Raw genomic sequence first — 21,447 nt, forward strand, 5'->3', positions numbered from 1 at the left:
GTTACCTGGAAGGGAATTGGTAAAATGCTAATATGTACTTCTAAATGACATGATTATGGGCAGTTCTTTTCTTCTTTGTTACTTTTCAGTATTTATTCTTTTAAAATAAAGTCAAAGAATTAAGTTTTATGCATCAACGGCTTGATGGAAATTAAGGCAGAAATTTGAAATAGGTTAAAATGTATAACTGATTAGACTGCAGCATTAATGAAATATTAATCAAGCCTATTGTGATGTGACAGAATTAACATTTACCTTATTTCACTTAATTTTAAATCCATTCTAACAAGTTACTTTTTAAAGTTCAACCAATGTCAATTTTACATTCAGAAATAAAGTCAAATGTTTATTTTATTTAATTTTAAAAACATTCTAATAACAAATTACTTTTAAAAGTTCAACCAATGCCAATTTTACATTCAGAAATAAAGTCAAATGTTTATTATAATGTCAATATTTCAACCTACTAAAACTAAAAATATTTTAATTTTTGATTTAAAAAATCCCACGCAAAAGTCCCAAAGGTGCCTTTCATGTTTAAGCTTTAATTAGCAACCACTTTGGTCTCTGACACATATTGCGCAGATATTGAAGCGTTAATATTACTGCAGCTTGATTACAAAAGGCAATGATTAATTTTAAAGCAGACAAAAAAGATATGCCCTGATTACAAAGGAATGATTAAGGCGGAATGTCAGACATTGCACATTTATAGCAGTCTTTGCCATCGTCAAAGGATAAGACTTTGTAAAAGTTTATATTTAGAATCACAGTTACTTTGTACTTTATAATATTCAGTGTTTGCGCCTTGGCTACTGGGCATCCCAACTCCAATTGGGCCTAAGACCTTTGGGGCTCACGTGCCCAGGGCAAACCTGCCCACCACAGGATGGTCCCAATGAGCCGCCGTAGTTTAAGTTCTCACAGGTAAGACCCGCCCTGAAGCACTGCCTCTAGCCGTAGGGAAGGTTTTGGCCCTGGGTTTTCTTGGCACGTACCATTTTGTTGAAAGACAGAGCACCCTGAGGACATTATCCCTAAAATGAGAGCGGACTCGGATTGAAAGGCTAACTACAGAAATGGCTGCTGCCCAGACGCCCTCAAAAGCCAAGGCCTTGGCCGCCATTTTTATTTGCCGCCAAAGCAAAAAACAAACCCACGGAGGGACAGAGGCCTGGGTCAGGGGTTCCGCCTGGGAAAAAGGCAGACCTTGAAACTGCCCTCTTAGGGCGTGAAGGAGAAAAGCCGGGTTTGTAAACTGTAACGGGAATCAAAGGCTGAGGGCAGGAAGGGGCAGCCGCGGCCAGCGTTCCTAGACTCTCAGACCCCTCAGACTTCTCAGACCCCGTCCGGCGTCGGCCTCCATCTTCTCGCTGGGCTGGCGACAGAGAGTTAGAGACAGGTCTAGCTGGGAATAGTTCTAGAAGAAGCCATCTTCTTTATTCTGCTTTCCAGGATCCTCAGGGTTGGTTATAAAATATTTAAGGGCGAGAAAAGGATCGCAGGAGCCAGGCCTTGAGATGAGTTTGGAGTCCCTGTTTCAGCACATCATCTTCACCGAGCATCAGGCGGAGGAGAGTCGCCGTTTAATGCGAGAAGGTCGGGGTATTTCTGTACTTTGCACGGGGCTTTTGTCTTCTGGTGCTGGGTGCTTGGAGGAGAAGGAAATCCCGAAGGCAGTGGTCAGAGCCGTTAGGGGAGCTTGCTTGCCATGCTGAGGGAAAGACAGCTGAAAGGTGGTTTGTCAGACGCCACCAAAATGGGGACTTTAGAAAGATTGATGTGTTTAAAGATTTAATTTTTATTACAGTGAGGTCGGAAATAACCAGATGTCGTGAAAAAATAAAGAAAGCAACGGAGGAGCTGAATGAAGAGAAAATCAAGCTGGAATCTAAGGTATGGAAATGTAGAGCATACAAACTATCACTTGAAAAAGCCTGCCTTAACTTGACTTTTGGGGGATATTTCACTGTTTAACCAGTTGTCCTTCAAGTAGGAAGCACATTACTCTGTGCTGGCTGTTTTGGTTCCATGGTGCCTGGTGATGTTTAGAGTTCTGAATCCAGTGACACCTTCAGTTCTAATATGAATTTGCCCTAAATAAACTAAGGTAATGAAGAATTAATTGTCCATTTGTGGGATGGTTAAGGTTTTAAAAGAGCACAATGTCATTAGAAAAATCATTATTGTACTTATTTAATAAGTAGTTGGTGCAGTATATACATTTTGAATGATAAATAATTTGTGTGCTATGTTGATAGGACAATGGTATGTAAATTTCAAACAAGCCCCTGCCTTTCGTTTTAAAATTCTCCACCACATTTTAGACATGCTTTGCGTCCAAAGTATACCTTTTCCATTAGCGTTTCTTTTTCCTGCAGCGTTTGTAATGTTCTGTTATTGTAAAAAGAAGCAGGAGAGTCTTAATGGCTTCTTGAAGGATGGGTAGAATTTTGAAGAGGCAAACAGAAGGAAGTAGCAGGAGAAAAGCATTCCAGACAGAGGGAGGAGGCAAATATGTGCAACGCATATTGGGAAAGGAATCTAGTCAAAGCCAAGGGCTGATATCTGGGAATAGCAGGAAACCATTGCAAGTTTCTGATCAGGGAGCAGTAAAAGTGGGTTTAGGTAGCCTAGCATGGTGGCACATGCTTCCAGTTCCAGTTACTCAGGAGGCTAAGGTGAGAAGACAGTTGTTCAGTTTAATGCCAGCCTGGGCAACATAGCCAGACCCTGTCCTTAAAAAAAAGGTAGCTTTAGGAGGATCTTTCTGAGCGCTGATTGGGAAGATGGGAATAGACAATTAGAAAGCTAAGAACGTTATTTAAGTGTGCCACAGTGAAGGCCTCGCTATGAGTGGGGACAGAGTTATTCAAAAATATTTATTAAGTACTCAATGATGGACTAAACAAACACTATGTAATATGAAGTCTGTTTGCTTCAAATATGTCTATTTTAACTTATCACTGTGAGGAATTTTCAGTTTTTGGGACTGAAACAGAGAACATTTCTCCATCCGGCAAATTTCAGCTCTTCTTTCGAGGTGTTGCTAAAACATCACCAATAAAGCCTTCCCATAGACATCTTGGTAAAATTTTAAAATTAAACAATGATACATACTTGATTTGTGTTTGTGTACCCCACTATTTTGTGAGCAACGTATCTGGAATTTTTTCCTTATCCATCTTTTATTCCCACTGCCTGTTATCTAACAGTATATAGTATACAGCAGTGTGTTGAATGAATTAATGAGTACTAATAGTTTGATAGATAATAAGGAGAGTCTTTTGAAATAGGATTTGTAACTTGTTCAGTGAGATCCTACCTGTTTTGCCTGTGAATAGCAGGTAAACTAGCTGCTACCAGCAATGCTGAAAGCTGGTGGTATGGGCAAAACACTAAGAATGTTATGGTGCAATTTTCTTTTTCTTGAAAAAGAATTAAGACACTTTCAGGATTGGTACCTAGAAGCTAATAGAAGTAATGGGCAAAATGGGCAAAACACTTACTGTATGCAGGGGCACTGTTCTAAATGCTTCTCCTGTTAACTCCTTTAATCCTAACGGCAATCTTGTGATGAGACCCCATCATTATCCCCTTTTTATGAGTGAGGAAACTGAGAGGTAAATGACTTGTCCACGATATATAATTCAGAAACAAACTACCATAATGAAAGTAACAATAACAGCATATTTTATTAAAGTAGATTTCTTAAGCTCATTTTAAACATTTTTCTTCGTGATATTCATGTATAATAATATATCTGAAGTTTTGTATCTTGTTTAGGTTAATATTTTTAAAATGTTGCTTGTACAAGTTTTTGTACAAAATGCACTTTTCCTGGATTGGTGAGGATATTGACCTGATATAACATATTTTTTAATGTTACTCTGTAGTATTTTCTTTGTTAGCAAAGTTTTGTCTGCAAATGGAAATATAATTCGTTGATATATACACATACATTAAAAAATGTTGATTCAGTTGTTTTTGATAGAAAGAAGACAGAGAAAAGGCCTACCATTGTTTAGAAACATTTGTTGAACTTACTAATTAATATAGTTTCATAAGCATGCATTGCTTTTTAACCAGCTCATATATGTGGGTAATAATACATTTGTATCTTACTAATAAAATTAACATATGAGAGTTACTGTTCATACAATACTGATTTATAATTGAAATAGTTTGATTTATATTATAGTCAAGATGGTATGTATATGTGCATAAAGATTTTAAAAGTGGAATCACAATTATAATGCAAATGACTAATGGGAAGAACTGAAGAACTAATCCTAAATTGATTCTTTTATTCTGAGTTAATTATATGTCTGCCAATAACAATGAAAATATATTTACTTGAATATTTGACTTGGCATTTATTGATCCATTTATCAAACAGTAGCAGCACAAGGAGAAGCTATTAATAGAACATAATTTGAATAGAGTAGTGCTTGTGCTATTGTACAGTGATACATTCAGAAAATTTGGGGGGCATTTATTTTGGATGTTGCTTCTGGTCAATAAATGCATTTTGGAAGTACAGTATTCATTTTTTTTCTTTTATGTAAAACCTGGATAGCATGTAATTAGAACTTGAATGATAGCATTTGCCTTGCAGGGCTCAGTGAGTCTTTTAAAATATATGGTTGCAAAAATCTCAGGTTATATAGTATGAGTACTTTATGAATTGGACAGCTACACTATGCCTGGTTAGGTTTGGTAATATGAAAACAAAAAAATGAGAACATGCCCTGGATTTGCATTTGTGCTTACCAATACACATAAAACTTCTGATAGTTAAGGAGAAGTTGTATAGTATTGATGACAGGGCAAACCAAAATTAAGGACTCACAGAACATTGGTAGTTTCTTTTAAACGTCTAAAAGAGGTTCTTCTATTTTTAAAAATGGCATATAGTTAAAATTTTGACATTTAGTTTGTATAAACATATTACATAAAACTCAATATAATGCCATATTCCCTTAGCAGGGAGTAAATGGAGAAAAATCTGAGGTTATTTTGTGAATATTTTGTTTACTTTTTCTGTTTCCAATTTTCACTTGTTGTGTAAACACCATAACAATAATAAAAAAAATTTCATGAAATTTTAAAGGAAAATTGTATTGAAATAAAAAAGTAACTTAAGCTGGCCCCATTTACTTCTACTTCTTAACCTCAATATGTATGTGTTCTTTTTTTTTTAATTGGTAAAAGTTAGGAAACCTCCAGAACAGCAGGCAAAGTCATATCCTTTAGTACCGTATTACCTAGAGAAAGAACAAAATCACAGATTATTATCATTTATAATATTGAAATGGAGTTTTGTAATTGAAGTACTTTTTTCTTTCTTTAAACTTAATAAAAAAATTTAGATCCTACCTAAATTTAATTTTATTGTCGGCAGTTACTCATTCAACAGACGTTCATTGAGCAACTGCTAAATCACAGTATGAGTACTTGGCAAATAAATTATATAACATCTGTCTTCCTGAATTTCAGGATTAACATCAAGCAACTTCAACTATATAAACCTAACTGTAAACTCAAAATTTTTGATGTTTTCATTTAAAGAAAAAACTTGTTTCCATTTTCTCTATGAAATTCTATAGAGAAAGCCTTATCACGTTTGTCATGAGTAATTATCCAAAACTTGGAAATAGGCAAAAGAGGTCACTGAGTGTCCTTTGACTATTGTATTAGGCATTGTCCAGTAGCTCACCTGCCTCAGGACAGTCAGGTTTATAGGGGTGTGAACCTTAGTACTGGGCTGTTTATTTCTTGAATATGCCAATCATTCTTTGACCCCAAGGCCTTTGCACTAGCTGTTTCGTCTGCTTGAAATGCTGATTCCCTTAGCTGTTATTCTGTCATGCACGCTCGCTTCATTTAGATCTCTCCCAGTAGAATCATGTGGAACTTTTAGTGCTAACATTAGGACAGCCCCATGCAAATCTTGATGGTTGGTTAGCCTAAGTCTCTGCTCAGTTGTCACCTTAGAGTATTATTCTTAAAGTGTGATCTCTGAGTTTAAAGGGGTCCCCAAGACACTTTGAGGGAGTTTGTAAGGTCAAGCTATTTTTATGATAATACTATACAAAGGTACCATTTGCCATTTTCACTGTGCTAATGCACACATTGACAGTGCAAAAACAGTGGTGAGTAAAACTGCTAGCGCCTTAACACAAATCGAGGCAGTGGCACCAAACAGTACTAGTAGTCATTGTATTCTTCACTGCCGTACACCCTCAGTAAGAAAACAAAAACCGCTAGTTTTACTTAATGCTTTGATTGAATTGTCAAAGATATTTTATTGAAACTGATCATTGAGTATATTCATTTTCAATACTGTGTACGATTACATGGGAAGTATACCTAAAGTACTTTTATATTCCAAAGTGCTACGATTGTCTCAAGGGAGAGCATGTGTGCAGTTGTTCGAGATGCAGTATGAGCTAGCTATTCTTTTTCTGAAACATCATTTTTACTTAAATAATTGACAGTCAAGTTGTAGTTATTTAGATTTGGGTGTTTGGCAAAAATTTTCTCAAAAATAAATGAAGTAAGCCTAAAATGTCAAGGCAAACATCTGACATTGTTCTTATTATTTTGCCAATGATAATATGCAAGCTTTCAAACAAAAATTAGAATTTTGGAGGATTCCTATCTATCTGTCACCATAAGCTTGGCAGCTTCCTGGTACTTAAAGATTTTTCTGGTGACTTGGTTAGTGATATTAATGAATATGAATGTTACTTTTGAAACAGTATGTTTCAAAATGTTTTAGAATGTTACTTTTGAAAGCATATTATGAAATATATCAACATTTGGAGGATCTGCATAATTCAGGGAAGCAGTAAGTAATGCATAGTTACAAAACTGTGCATAGAGAAAAGGTAGACTCAAAGTGCAATCTAGACCAATGGATTTTATTATAACATAGAATGAAAAGTTCATTGAAATGGTTTCAGATTCCACATTGCACTAACCTTTAAGGAGCCGCCACATGGTAAATTTTGATATAGTATCAAAGAAGAATATGCACAATCATTTCCAACTACGTATCTGTGCACTCCCTATTCTGCAATTGAAAAACATACTACAAAAGATTGAGTAGAAGTAGATATGAGAGTCCAGCTATCTTCTTTTTTAATTTTTAATTTGTTTTTATTTATTTATTTTTAAGAGACAGAGTGTCACTCTGTCACCCAGATTGGAGCTCCACGGCACAGTAACAGTTCACTGCAACCTCAAACTCCTGGTCTCAAGTGATCCTTCTGCTTCAGCCTCCTGAGTAGCTGGGACTACAGGCCTCTGCCACCCTACCTCGCTAATTTAAAAAAAATTATTTTCTAGAGACAGGGTCTTGCTATTTTGCCCAGTCTTGTCTTGAACTCTTGGCCTCAAGTGATCCTCCCACTTCGGTCTCTCAAAGTTCTGAAATTACAGGCGTGAACCACCAAACCTGGTCCCAGCTGTCTTCTATTAAGCCAGATGTTAATGAGATTTGTAAAAAATCTACGTGCAACTCCTTTTTCTAATTTGCTTTTGTTTTGGAAAGTCATTTTTAAATACAAATGTGGTATTTAAAATGCAATAGGATTATTGTTATTCTTAAATTAATGTTTAAAAATTTTTCAATTTTAATTTTGATACAGAAAATATTTCTAGATATAATTCATGAAAACAAAAAGAAATTCTCAATAATGTTTTAGACTATGAAGAGGTCAAAAGACCAAAAATTTGAGTCCCCCTCTCTGTAGAGGCCCTTCTCTGACCTTCCTATGTAAAATAGCATTACCATCTCTCCCTATCTCTATGCTGTGTAATACGTACCACCTCTTGGCATGTTTTATATTGATCTACTTATTATTTGTCTCCCTCCAGTGGAATGTAAGCTCCACAAGGGATAGAAATTAATCTATTTTGTTCACTGCTGTTATTCCCAGTGTCTAGAACAGTGCCTGAATAATAGTAGGTATTAAACAGACATTTAGTGAATGAACAAATTAATTTAAAATTTTTCTCATAGAATTCTATTTTCAAAGGGCCGGGCGCGGTGGCTCAGGCCTGTAATCCCAGCACTTTGGGAGGCCGAGACGGGCGGATCACGAGGTCGGGAGATCGAGACCATCCTGGCTAACATGGTGAAACCCCGTCTCTACTAAAAAATACAAAAAACTAGCCGGGCGAGGTGGCGGGCGCCTGTAGTCCCAGCTACACGGGAGGCTGAGGCAGGAGAATGGCGTAAACCCGGGAGGAGGAGCTTGCAGTGAGCTGAGATCCGGCCACTGCACTCCAGCCTGGGCGGCAGAGCGAGACTCCGTCTCAAAAAAAAAAAAAAAAAAAAAAACAAAAACAAAACAAAAAACAAAAAAAACAAACAAACAAAAAAAAGAATTCTATTTTCTGTTTTCCTCTGCCTTGAATTCTACTTGTTTGATTTGATGCCTTTCTTATATGGTGGTAGATTTTCTTATTAACTTTAAGAATTTATTGATTTTATTTTATTGAACCTATCTTTAGAAGAACTTATCTTTCGTGGCTGTTCGACCTATTCCTTTGATAGAAAAGATGTCGTTAAGAAGCAGTTTCACCCCTGCTGCCAGGGCCTCGCAAGTTTTCCCTGTTAAGGACCAGTTTTTATGTTAAATTCTGAGCTCAGGATTTCTGCACTGTATAGATAAGAGATTTTGAATCTTACACCCATCCACAGATTAGGCTCAGGGTTCAGATTCACAGGATGTGAGTCCTTTTCCACTCACGGCTCAATGGGATATAGCTCACTTATACGCTGCATCTCTAGGGCAATAGGTGGAGTTTTGCTATCCATCTTTCGTAACTGGCATAGGTATTTCTCAATTCCTGACAGTACAGTGAGTCCAGCCCTGGCTCTCTTTGCCTGTGATTTTTGTTCTTATGTGGGCATTTAAAGCCTAATCCCTAATGCCTGTATCCTTTCTGAAAGATGCTCCTGTGAGCTTGAATTTTAACACACCATCCTTACCCTGAGCTGTCTCTTTGTTTCTTGCATGAAGATTTCCCTCTCTTCCTTTTTGTTTAGCTATGTAAATAATATTTTAAATGTAGTTAGATTTTATCTAGCATTTCTCTGTGTTTGGGGTAAAAAGTAAGTCCTTTCTACTTTCACTTTTACTGCCATATTAACCATAATTCTGCACTATAAAATTCTTCAATGCCTCACATTGTCATTCTTGAGTTCTTATTTTTTTTTGTGTGTTTTGATGAGTCTATGTAATTGTTTAAGTAATTTTGTAGGAGGAATTTGTGAATAATATATCTTCTAAGGTATTAATATCTGAAATTTCTGTTATCCTCACACTTGCATGAAAACTTGTCTATACAGAATTACTGAGTCAAACCTTTTTTTTTGCAACATTTTGTGGATCTAGCACTATCATATTCTGAAATTTGTTAATGCAGAAGTATTGAAGTCAACCTCGTTTTTAAAAATCCTTTTTTAAGGTAACCTGTTAGGTTTCGTTTTCTTCCCTGATTGCTTTTATGATTTTAAACAATCTGTAATTCCAAATTTGATACAGACATATCTATTTTTTTTTTTTTTTGGAACAAGGGTGAGCCTTCCATTTTAACCTCAGCTATTATTTCATAGATTTGTTTTCCTTTTTTTTTTTTTTTTTTTTTTCTGAGACGGAGTCTTGCTCTGGCACCCAGGCTGGAGTGCAGTGGCGCGATCTTGGCTCACTGCAAGTTCTGCCTCCCAGGTTCACACCATTCTCCTGCCTCAGCCTCCCGAGTAGCTGGGACTACAGGCACCCACCACCATGCCCAGCTAATACTTTTGTATTTTTAGTAGAGATGGGGTTTCACTGTGTTAGCCAGGATGGTCTCGATCTCCTGACTTTGTGATCTGCCCACCTCGGCCTCCCAAAGTGCTGGGATTACAGGCATGAGCCACCGCGCCTGGCCACATAGAGTTTGTTTTCAATATACCCATTTCTTATAATTTAGAAGGTCTTTTTTCTCTTTTCTCTGAGTTGAGTCCTCCGAAGTCTGGGAAAACTTTGTATACTTTATATCCCTGATTCTATCTTTTGCAGTATTAGTTTAGTTATTTAATGCTCTCTGCAAATTTAAATCATGTGTTGTCTTCTCTTTTTTTAACACTTTAATTTTCTGCCTTTTAAAAAGTCTCAGCTTGTTTTGTTTTATCTTTTTCTGCTATGTCCTTCCTTGCTCTTGTTTACTAGTGGACATGTCTTTGTTTGCATCCTCTTAAGAACAGTAAGTAATTGATTACAATTTTTTTTTCATCCTGTACTCTTCACTGTAATCTTTTGGATAATTCTCTTTATCTCTTCTATTAACAGTGTTTTTCATAGGGTTCATGTTGTTATTCTGTGAGATTTGTTCAGACCTGCAATTTGCCCATAAATGCAATGTATAAATTGTTTTTCGTCCTGTTTTCATTTTCTTGAATACTGGAAGAATCAACTACTTTCTTAGAGCTAAAGCTGATTGACAAGCTGATGTGAGTACCCCCAGCCCAATTTCTAGTGTTGTTGTAGTATAGCTTTACTTGACTGAGATATGATTATTTCTTGCACATGTGCCAGGTTTTCTTATTTGTTGAGGAAGATGTATGGTTTAAAGAATGTGCGACATTGTATAGTTCTTCCGTTAAAAGAAGTGCATGAATAAACATGTTCTACCTCAGCATCCCTTTGTTTTATATCCTAAAATGTGTGGTGATAGGTAAGGTAAGGTACTGCCACCTGACTTGCCAAATACACAGAAGTTATGTTACTTTAAAGTTGCTCCCCAGGAAGAGTCTTTCAGATTAAAAAGTATTACAAAATGTTCTTGACCGGTCAGTATTTGTGCTTTGCTCATCTTTCCCTAATCAGATTACTCTTTCACTGAGATGGGCAGCTTTGGAGGAATAGGAGTTTTATTTGAGGAAAAGAGGAATAATAATTTTTGCAGTTTAGGGGTTATTTTGAAAAGAGTTGACTTTGGACTTTGGAACAAGAGGTGAGTTCTGAAAAGGTGAGTGGAAAGGATCAAAGGCAACTGGCGACTTAACAGTTGTGCCTGTGAGCTCATGCTGATAGGAAGACTTTCTCATGTAGGCTTTGCTGCATATATGGTCTCATGGATTGTTACTGCCTGAATTAATATTTCAAGATAAGTTGAAAGGCTGTATACCTCACTTCCCTTTGTTCAGATGAGTTCCATGATTTCAAATATAGTCTAATTTCTTCTGCTTAAAAATTCCTCCCAAAAGAGACAGAGGAAGGAAAGGGAGAGATGTGACCACCACAGTGAGCAAATGGATCAGATTATTACTCTAAAATATTCCTTTCATTCTGAGGTCCTGCTTCTCCCCATCTTTACTGAGATTTCTTGCTTATGTTCCTACTGGAAGAGTGGGTTTTATTCCTGCAAAATTCTGAGACCTTCTACCATTGTATTTGGTAAACATGCAGTAGATTACTTTTCAAAATTAAAATAGTTTTATTGTTTTAACTCTTTATAAAAGTAGTGTTTATTTATTGCAAATTATTCCAAAAATAGAAATTGGCAAAAAGCAGAGTGAAAATCACCTATAATTCCACCACACAGTTAACATTTTCATAGGCTTTCTTTCAAAATTGTTTAAATGCATTTATATTTTTCTTAAATAATTTGCTTTTTTCTATTTACTGTAACCTAGACATTTGAGCAAATATATATATATATAAGCAATTTTAATTGCTGCATAGTATTCCATTATATGGTATACTATATTTAACTAATTTCCTAGTGATAAGTATTTACTATTGTATTAATAAATTACTATTTCTTTCTGTCATCATTGCAGTGATAATTGTATACGTACATCTTTGTGCACTTATCCTAGCTTTTTAGGGTGAAGCCTTAGAAATCAAATTGCTCTGTCAATGGGTCTGTAATTTTTAAGGCTTTGATTATTTTTAAATTGTCCTCCAGAAAAGTTGTTCCAGTGTTATTCTCACAGTTTTACTACTCATACACTAGAAATTAATATGTTTTATAAATATAAAAATGACATCTTTTTAGTTTTAATTTGAATTTTTTAACTTAGTATTTTTAATTTGTATGTATATTTACCTATTTCTATCCTGTTCTAGTCTTTTCTGGTTGGCATCTAGCTTTTTATTACAGATATTCTTTCTTTATCATTTGTTGCAAACTTTATTATTTGTATCTTGGCTTTTTATGACATGATTTCTATTAAAGTTTAGAGTTTTGTGTTGCTAGAATTTTTAATGTTTTAGTTTCTGAATCCATTCTAGGCTTGGGAAAGCCTGTCCCATTCCAAGATTTTAAACAGTATCTTTTTCTAATACTTTTATAGTGGTTTTCTTTTTTTAAATATTTTAAAGAAAAATGTTGTCACCTGAGTAAATGTCACATGTTCCCCATTGATCAGACATACACTGTCTTTATGATACAATGGTATGCATGTGCATGTGTATGTCTATACTTGTATCTGTGTTATATATTCTATACTACTTTATTAATCTATTTGTTTTGGCACCAGTGTATTATTGGCTTAAATATATTAGCTTTAAAATATCTTTGACTCTCTGGAAGGGTAATTTCTTTTTCAGAATTTTCCTGATTCTTTTCGTGGTTTATATTTCTGGATAAATTTGAAAATCATTTTGTCAAATTAAAAAAGAACCAAAATCATTGGAATTTTCATTAAGATTGCACTAATTTCATGTTGTAATTTATGAAGAATTGATGTCTTTATAAGTCTGAGTCACATTTAAGAATATAACATATTTTTCTGTTTATTCCAATTTTCTTTTATGTTCCTCAGTAGAAGTTTTTCATACAGGTCTCAGATATTTCTTATTTGTGTATTTTGTCTTGGTTTTGCTGTCACGAATGGGATATTTTCCATGCTTTTTTCTGTTTGTTGTTGGTAACTAGAATAGATTTTGGTATTTATTTTGTTAATAGCTTCTTTACTAAACCCTTTTTTTATTTCTTCACAGTTTATCTATATATTTTCTTGGATTAATATATAATAATGGGGCCAGGTGTGGTGGCTAACGCCTGTAATCCCAGCACCTTGAGAAGCCTAGGTGGGTGGATCACCTGAGGTCTGGAGTTCGAGACCAGCCTGGCCAACATGGTGAAACCCTGTCTCTACTAAAAATAGAAAAATCAGCCAGGCATGGTGGTGTGCCCCTGTAATCCCAGCTACCCTGGAGGCTGAGGCAGGAGAATTGCTTGAATCTATGAGGTAGAGGTTGCAGTGAGCCAAGATCATGCCACTGCACTCCAGCCTGGGTGACAGAGTAAGACTCCATTTCAACAACAACAAAAATATTTATTTGTATATAATATTTAATATGTATAAATATATGTATTATAGTTTATGTTATATATAATAGTATGTGGTATATATTATATGTGATATTATATATATTATATATGGTACATATGTAATAATAATAAGGCCACTGTGGCTGGAATGGGGCAAGTGAGGAGGTGACAGGAGAGGTGGCTGGAGGGGGAGTGAGGAGGTGAAAATCAGGTAAAGCCTTATAAGCCATTGTCAAGCGGTTATTTCCTTCCTTACTAACTATATTAGGATTACTATGTCATAGTAAGTTATTCTTTAAGCATTGCCTCTGTGATTTGGAAAAGTATAAAGAGAGATCTTTTTTATAAAAACCTTAATGTCTGCTATCAATACAATATTCATTAATGTACCTTAGTATTTAGAATGTCTTTTATCATATAGTCATAATAATGATATATTTTTCCCAATTGTTGTGATTTTAGGAATGTGAAATTTTCTACATAACTCTTAGTTTTTTAAAATGTAAAGTTGCCTATTATGCTATGGGGCAGAGTATTTAATCAGCAAAATGTCAGTTCCTCAAGGCTGAGGTTATTTTTAACAACACCAACCACAACAAAGAGGACCTATGTACTTTGCTAGCTTGGACCCTAACATTAATTTTAAATCCTCAGTCATTTTCAATTTTTAAGTTCTCCTGGCAGAAAAATACCTAAAGGCACCCAGGCAGCAAGAGTAGTGAAAAGTCACAAATCATGGCTTTGCTGGAAACTGACCTAGTTGACCAGATAAGTCAGCTCACTGGGAAAACTATAAGTGCCATTAAAAAATTAAATATCCCAAGAGGAATAAAACAAGGAAAGGAAAAACAGTCTTTATTGCTGAGAGAAGCAGAATTAACCAGGGAGTTGGCACTACTGTAAATTAGAATTTCCCAAAACAGTAATATTTTCTGACAAAGCTTGGCTATTTGATTCCAGATTCTAGAATATAACTTTTTTTTTTTTTTTCTCTTTTTAGACAGTTTCACTCACATTGCCCAGGCTGGAGTGCAATGGCACAATCTTGGCTCATTGCAACCTCTGCCTCCTAAGTTCAAGAGATTCTCCTGCCTCAGCCTCCTGAGTAGCTGGGATTACGGGTGCCCCCACCGACCTGGCTGATTTGTAGAGGGAGGTTTCACCATGTTGGCCAGGCTGGTCTCAAAACTCCTGACCAGGTGATCCGCCCGTCTCAGCCTCCCAAAGTGCTGGGATTAGAGGTGTGAGCCACCGCACCCGGCCTATCACTTTAAGGCTATACGCAAATATATTTTTTCATTTCTAGTAGGAGATCAGATAGAAATGAAAAAGAGAAAATTTTATCACTGTCATTAGGAACTTCCCACCCTTTTCTTTATATTGTCTGTATTCTTTTGGGATCTTAGTGGATAACTTAGGACACAGAAGCAATGGATTTTTAAGTTTTTATTTACTATAAAATAAATGGTTCAAGCTACATAGACATAAAATATGCCTTAGTTCAAACCTGACTCAGATATGTTTAGAAATATTTTTATATCACACTCTAACATTTTATGTATTATCTCCCCAACTCTGATCTCCACCCATTACCTTTATAACAAAAAAGAGGTAAGAGGATTTTCTGATGATTATTTATTCATCTTTTGATCCTATCAATACATTCAGGGTTATATTTGGAATATTTACTTAAATTTTACATATCAGTAGATTTAGTTTTCAAACACAGGAACATAAAAAATAAATCAGTTGGGACAACAATAAGAACAAAAAGAACCATCTGAAACATTCTACGAATAGGAGACTATGAAAAGCTCTTTTATTTCTGAAGAGTTAGTAACTTATACTTAACAAGGAGGAACTGGGCAGATTCAAGTTTTGTTTTTTTTTTTTCTTAGTTCCACTAAAATATAAAGGCAATGTATTAACAATATAGGCCTTATCTAGCTTCTGCAACCTTGATCTATTGATGTCCTTAACAATGTGAAGCAGTATATTATAGGCCTCTATTCTTGTCCTTCCTGACTTTAACTTTCCCAAACTCCTTCCGCTTTCTCCATCATTCTACTTCTCATACTTACCAAGACTTTTTGTATTAACAGTTTTTAACCATAGATCCTATGTAAATTTGAAGATTAATGTACCATAATCTTTCTGTAATTATTGACTCTCTGGGCCTCTTTAGATCTGGATTAAAAGAGGCAAATATGGAAGTAAATGATAAAGACGGAAGGTAAGACAAAAAGGGAATGAAGAGGAGATAAACTAATACTAAAAATAAAAACAAGCAGAGAACTTAAAATGGATGATTTATATAAAATTTTAGGGAAGAGGAAAATTATGGATATGCCCTTTTTATAAATCTTTAGAACAGCTGTCTACTTTTTAGCTTTTGGTATATAGATTTCATTTTTTAGGTAATGGTAAAATATTCTGGTTAAGTGCCAATATGTTACCTAGCTCTTCTTAATATTGGTTATTCTCCCTTTTAAGAAAGAAGATATGGGCTCAGTGGTAATTTAAGCTCTTAATCATTGATAGCTGAAACATAGCACCTTAATTTCTGAGTCCTTAACGTAAGGCTTTTCTGAATTTGAATAATAGATTTGCTTAAGTCTGATTTAGAAATTTGTTAGTTTAATAAGTAATATTTTCCTAGTTTTTGAGTTCTAGGTTTGGCATAGGTCTTTTACAACAGACCAGTGGTATACATGGACTTACAATTCATGAATTGTGTTTCTAAAGGGCATCATACTTGAAATACCTTAGTAGATTAAACCCGCGTTTATCCAGCTCATTATTTGGTCTTTAAAGCATTTTTTGTGGACATCCCTGGGCAATGTCCACAACAGTAACTCAGAGTTAGGTATATACTGCGAACACCCTTCTCAGTAAGCTCGGGTGGATCTAGGATTTGGTAATTTCCTTAAATGTTTATTAAACTTATATATTTTCAACTCATTATCACACCTTGAAGTCCCTTTTTAGCTCTAGAAATACCTTTTCATTACTTTGAAATAGTTCTGACATTTCCATGTTAACATCATGATTTAGAAGAAAGAAAGGCAGAAGACCTGGATTTTAATCCTAGATTTGCCTCTAATTAGTTATACAGCCTTTGTTAAGGTGTTTAACTTCTCTGGACCTCATTTTATTCTCATTTACTTAATAAGTATTAAATAGTCACGAAATATATTTTATTCTAAATAAATGTGGTGGATTTCAAGATCATACTGTAGTTTACCCTTGTTATAAATTTCTACATTATTTTATAGATTTGGACATATGTTTTCTAATTTCTGTCTTCTGAGACAGAAAATACTAACCACCCTATTATTCCTTCCCCTAATCTTTAAAATATGATCTCAGTTCCTTTGATTATGTGAATTGTACCTCTCTAATCTTTCTCTGTTGATGCCTTTCTTAAAATCGGGTTAATGAAAACAGTACCAAGTACTGAAGACATGGGCAGATGGGCTACGATCTTACATAAATGTAAGATCATATTTTCTGTTTTATTTCAGCTACTTTTTAAATGTCAATATTTCTAGGACGTTTTAGCCATAATATTTCAAACTGTCTCTTAAGCCAACCCTTTTGCCTCTGGACTAGACTATTTCTAAGCTCTTTACTATTCAATATCTTCTGGGACAGAGATTTCACAACCTGTCTCTCACCTTGAGGAAGTTCTTATAACTACCATAAATCTTGCTTTCTGCAATTTAAGTTGAATTTCTATCCTTTTTCTTTTCTCTATAGAGATGGGAACAGACCCAAACTGGAAATGATGCTTTCTTATGAGGGCTAGCACTGAACATAGTAGAAAAATTACAGTATTTCCAGTCCAGCATCATTTTTAGTTTTTATATATTAAAGCTTCCTGACTTCGTTTCAATATTCATCTCTCAGGAGATGTTACTTTTTAAGGTCCAAATGAAATAACAGTTGCATGTCTAACATTAATGTTTATTATACCCTTTGCTACTTAGAACCAAATGAAGTATTAAAATAAAAAATGAGTTCTCAAAACCCATTTGATATAACTATAATAATGGGACTGGGTTTTTGCCTCTGCTTTCTAGATTTTATCTTATTATTTTATTAGTCATATTATGTACATGATTTATTCATTCATATATTCCTTATAATCTGTGAAAATAGAAACTTGTTATTTAAAAACAAACAGTCTTAAAGCAGATTTCAATGTGTATATTGAAAAAGTTTTAGTACCTAAGCTAAGAATTTTTCTAGGTATTGAGAGGAAAAAGAAAGCACATTCTCTGCCCTTGAGGAGCCTATAGTCTTATTGGGGGAAAAGATTATAAAATTGTAACTATAAAGTACTTACAAAATAATACAAGATAGTATATATAAAATAAGATGTTTGATGCTGATTTTATTTTGCATTTTAAAGATTAATACAGAATATATTTTATACTAGACAAATCTGTTACCTAAGGCACTCTAAAATGTCTAATTAATTGTTTTATTCTGATTTCTATTTTTGTACTTCGAAGGTTCAACAGTTTTTTGAAAAATCCTTCCTCTTACAGCTTTTGAAAACTCATGAAAATGCCTTAGAAAAACAGTACAGTGAAATTACAAACCACAGGAATATGCTTCTTCAAACCTTTGTAAGTTTCCAGCCACCTAGAAAAATCTATTACACTAATTATGTAAAAAAGTTTTCAAATATACTTAAGTATGCTTTTAGAAAATTATCCGTGTGCATATTAGCAGGTAGTCCTGCTCAGATACAGGAAAGTATTGAGTGCTATTTAAAACCAGTTGGTAGAGTAATACAGTTTGAAAGAAGTGTATGGGCAGGGATGTAATATAGCAATTATTTGCAGTTGTAATAAGCACAAAAGAAACAGTGGAACTGATTTGAATTGCTCAAGCATTGAGACTTTGGATAAAATCCTTTTGAAAGGCAGAAAGTTTCACACTTTAGGCATATTTATGGATGTGGCTAAAAGGATGGATATTGTTAATATTTTTTTATTAACTCAGAGCCAACAGCCTGAGCAATAGTTTTGAATGACAGTGCCAATTTAGAAATATGACTTGTGATTAATTGACATTTTAAAGAAAATACATTTAAAGATATTAAAAATACATATCTGAAGTCAGAACCAACACTTGGTGGTTTGAAATGACATGGCCACTTTGAAAATGTGGCTTAAAATTGATTGACATAGCTTAGAAAAATATGGTGATGTTTAGATTCTAGCATTGTCAAAGAGTTTAGGTTTTTGCATTGTCCACAGTTTTTGAAAATTCTTATTTCTCCACCATGTTGATACTTCATAAAATGTAAACTATTATTTAAAACTGATTTTGAAGTGAATATATAATTTTGCCTTCATCATCCACATTTTAAAAGGTTTTCTTGGCTATCCTTATTTGTTTGTTTGTTTTCCTGTAAGGCAGTAATTCCTTTAAGTGTAGATTTTAAATTTTCAGTTTGGCCATTTAATTACTTTACTCTCCAGTTTTATGTTATAATTATAAAATGTAATATTATTCTGAATTTTAATATACAAATAACAGATATAATGAAGAGTGGTAGGATATCTACCTCAATAAATCTCCCCAAACTTTAAGGTTAAATCTTTCATCTGAAGATAGTTGTTACTATATAATAGCTTCAGTTTTTTATTAATATTACTATGAGAAAAAAACATTTTTGCCATAATACCAGGAAGTATAATTATATACTTTCATTGTTAATAATTCCAAAAGATTATATTTTAAATAATTCAGGAAAAATATTATTACAACTAACACCTATATTTGATCTTTTATTTATGTTTTTAAGGAGGCTATAAAGAAACAAATGATAGAGGAGGAAGACAAATTTTTTAAGGAAATTACAGACTTTAATAATGAGTATGAACTAACAAAGAAAAGAGAGCTTTTGATGAAAGAAAATATCAAGATTGAAATATCTGACTTAGAAAACCAAGCAAACACTTTGAAAAGTGGTATGAATAAATATTATCACCTCATTTGTCTTGCATTAATGAAAATAATTTATTTCGAATGAATGAATTTTCCAAAAATTTAACTTTTTCATGAGCAAATTGGGTTACTGCATAGCGATTCTTTTACTTTAATTGATCTAATGAAGAATGTATCTTCTATTGTGAGCAGTTTCAAATGATTTAGAAGTAAATGTGACATGAGCATTTGGTCATTCATTTAATAAATATCTATTATGTGATAGGCACTGTTCTAGGTCTTGAAGATATAAAAGTAAACAGTGGAGGAAGAAAATATGTCATAAGCAGACATTTACAGCACATTGTGATGGAAGCTACAGTAGGGGTTAGGATTGGCGCCATAATCCTCCAACAATCCATTATAAGCTAGGAAATAAGTTTACACAGTGGAGTGCAGAGAGTTTTATTTCAGGAACACTAGTGGTAAGGTTTGGGTCTGTGTCCCCAAGCAAATGTCATGTCAAATTGTAATCCTTAATGTTGGAGGTTGGGCCTGGTGGGAGGTGATTGACTCATGGGGACAGATTTCCCCTTTGGTGCTATTCTCATAAGATTGAGTGAGTTGTCATGAGATTTGGTTCTTTGGAAGCATGTAGCACCTCCTGCCTCTCTGTGTTCTTCCTACTCTGGCCATGTAAGATGTTCTTGCTTCCCCACCGCCTTCCACCATGATTTTAAGTTTTCTGAGGCCTCCCCAGCCATGCTTCCTCTGTAGCTTGCAGAACCATAAGCTAAGTAAATCTTTCTACTTCTTTTTTTTTTATTATTTTTATTTTTTTTTATGAATTACCCAGTCTCAGGTAGTTCTTTATAGTAGTGCAAGAATGGACTAATATAACATACAACTAGTATGTGGGTTATTGCAGTCTTTGATGAGATCCTGAATAAAAGCAGTTGCCAAATAGGGAAAGTCAAGGATAAATCAGTTTTCAAACCTCAGAGATTCTATTATAGCTTTAGTTTAACGTCTAGTATTTCCTCATCTAAACTAGGTTCAATTGCACATGAGGCTCCTTGGATGTAGTTCTTTATGTAACTCCTTGAGAACATGTCCTCTTGATCTGAAGACCTTAGCCAAAGAAACAGTTGCCCTTCACATTCCCAATATACTATGGTGAGATAGGCATAGGATAATCACTAGCAATACTTCTGTTCAGAAAGCGGAAAAACTGGAGTCATTGTTACATAGCAATTCTGAAATTGAGCCAAGCAAGTACTGGACATTCTTTGATTAGGACTCAGTCATCCTCCCACCTGGGAATGATTCCCCATTACTTTTGGTACCACTCTTTGTGCTCCTATTTCCCTTCTCTTGTCATTCCTTTTTTTTTTTTTAATATACATATTAAATATATATATATAAAAGATAGCTTGTGTTTTTAATATATATATTAAATATATATATAAAAGATAGCTTGTGTTTGCAATTGTCCTTCTCTGCCTACTTCCATTCTGTAAAAGTTGGGTATCATTCTTTTTTTTACTGCCTCTGTCCATTTCAGTCCAAGCTCACTGTGTTTATGTAAATACGGTTCTCTTAAAAACTTTGTGGGTCTCACATGAATCCTACTGAGGCTCATTTCATTAGGGAAAAGCCACAACTACAAATCTCTTTGAGATAAGCCCTTTTATACTTTGGCCTTCTGCTAAAACTACTGAGACAATATTCTTAAACTTCTTGGCCCTATATGGCTCTGTAGTTTGACTGAATGGCCCTATAGTTTGACTGAATGGTTCTCTGAGGCATCACCTTGGATTTTTCTGAGGTCTTAGGAAAGGGTTTTTAATTTACATGCTAGATTTAGTCTTTATGATTTCTTAAGAATATTGGATTTTTTCTTTACCCTCAAGACATTTCTTAGTCGTGAGAATGAAGGCAGGGAGGGCATCTTGTAGAAAAGCTACCAAAGTTGTTTATTTTAATTCCAAAACAACCATTAAGGAAATAATCCAAAAACAAATAGCTAAAAGGACAATATAGAAATTAGAAAGACAGCCTAAAATAATACATTTAATCTGAAAGACAGTGGGAAAGGGAAAGAGAGGAACAAAAACACAGAGAACAGACAGAAAACTAATAATAAAATGATACAGTTGAATC

At 34.5% G+C, this 21,447-nt stretch overlaps 1 protein-coding gene across 1 annotated transcript in view; it reads left to right on the top strand.

The window, feature by feature from the left end:
* Positions 1 to 1,072: 1,072 nt before the first annotated feature.
* The window catches only part of CCDC172 (coiled-coil domain containing 172), an 81,930-nt gene continuing 61,555 nt past the window's right edge, over positions 1,073 to 21,447 (top strand). Inside the window, exons 1-5 of the mRNA XM_074000857.1 lie at positions 1,073 to 1,249; positions 1,456 to 1,599; positions 1,811 to 1,896; positions 17,859 to 17,975; positions 19,163 to 19,328. Coding sequence (XP_073856958.1) covers positions 1,521 to 1,599; positions 1,811 to 1,896; positions 17,859 to 17,975; positions 19,163 to 19,328 — 448 coding nt within the window. The 5' untranslated portion in view covers positions 1,073 to 1,249; positions 1,456 to 1,520. The remainder of the gene's footprint in view (positions 1,250 to 1,455; positions 1,600 to 1,810; positions 1,897 to 17,858; positions 17,976 to 19,162; positions 19,329 to 21,447) is intronic.

The sequence above is a fragment of the Macaca fascicularis genome, chromosome 9 (genome assembly GCF_037993035.2).
Source record: "Macaca fascicularis isolate 582-1 chromosome 9, T2T-MFA8v1.1".
Classification (NCBI taxonomy): domain Eukaryota; kingdom Metazoa; phylum Chordata; class Mammalia; order Primates; family Cercopithecidae; genus Macaca; species Macaca fascicularis.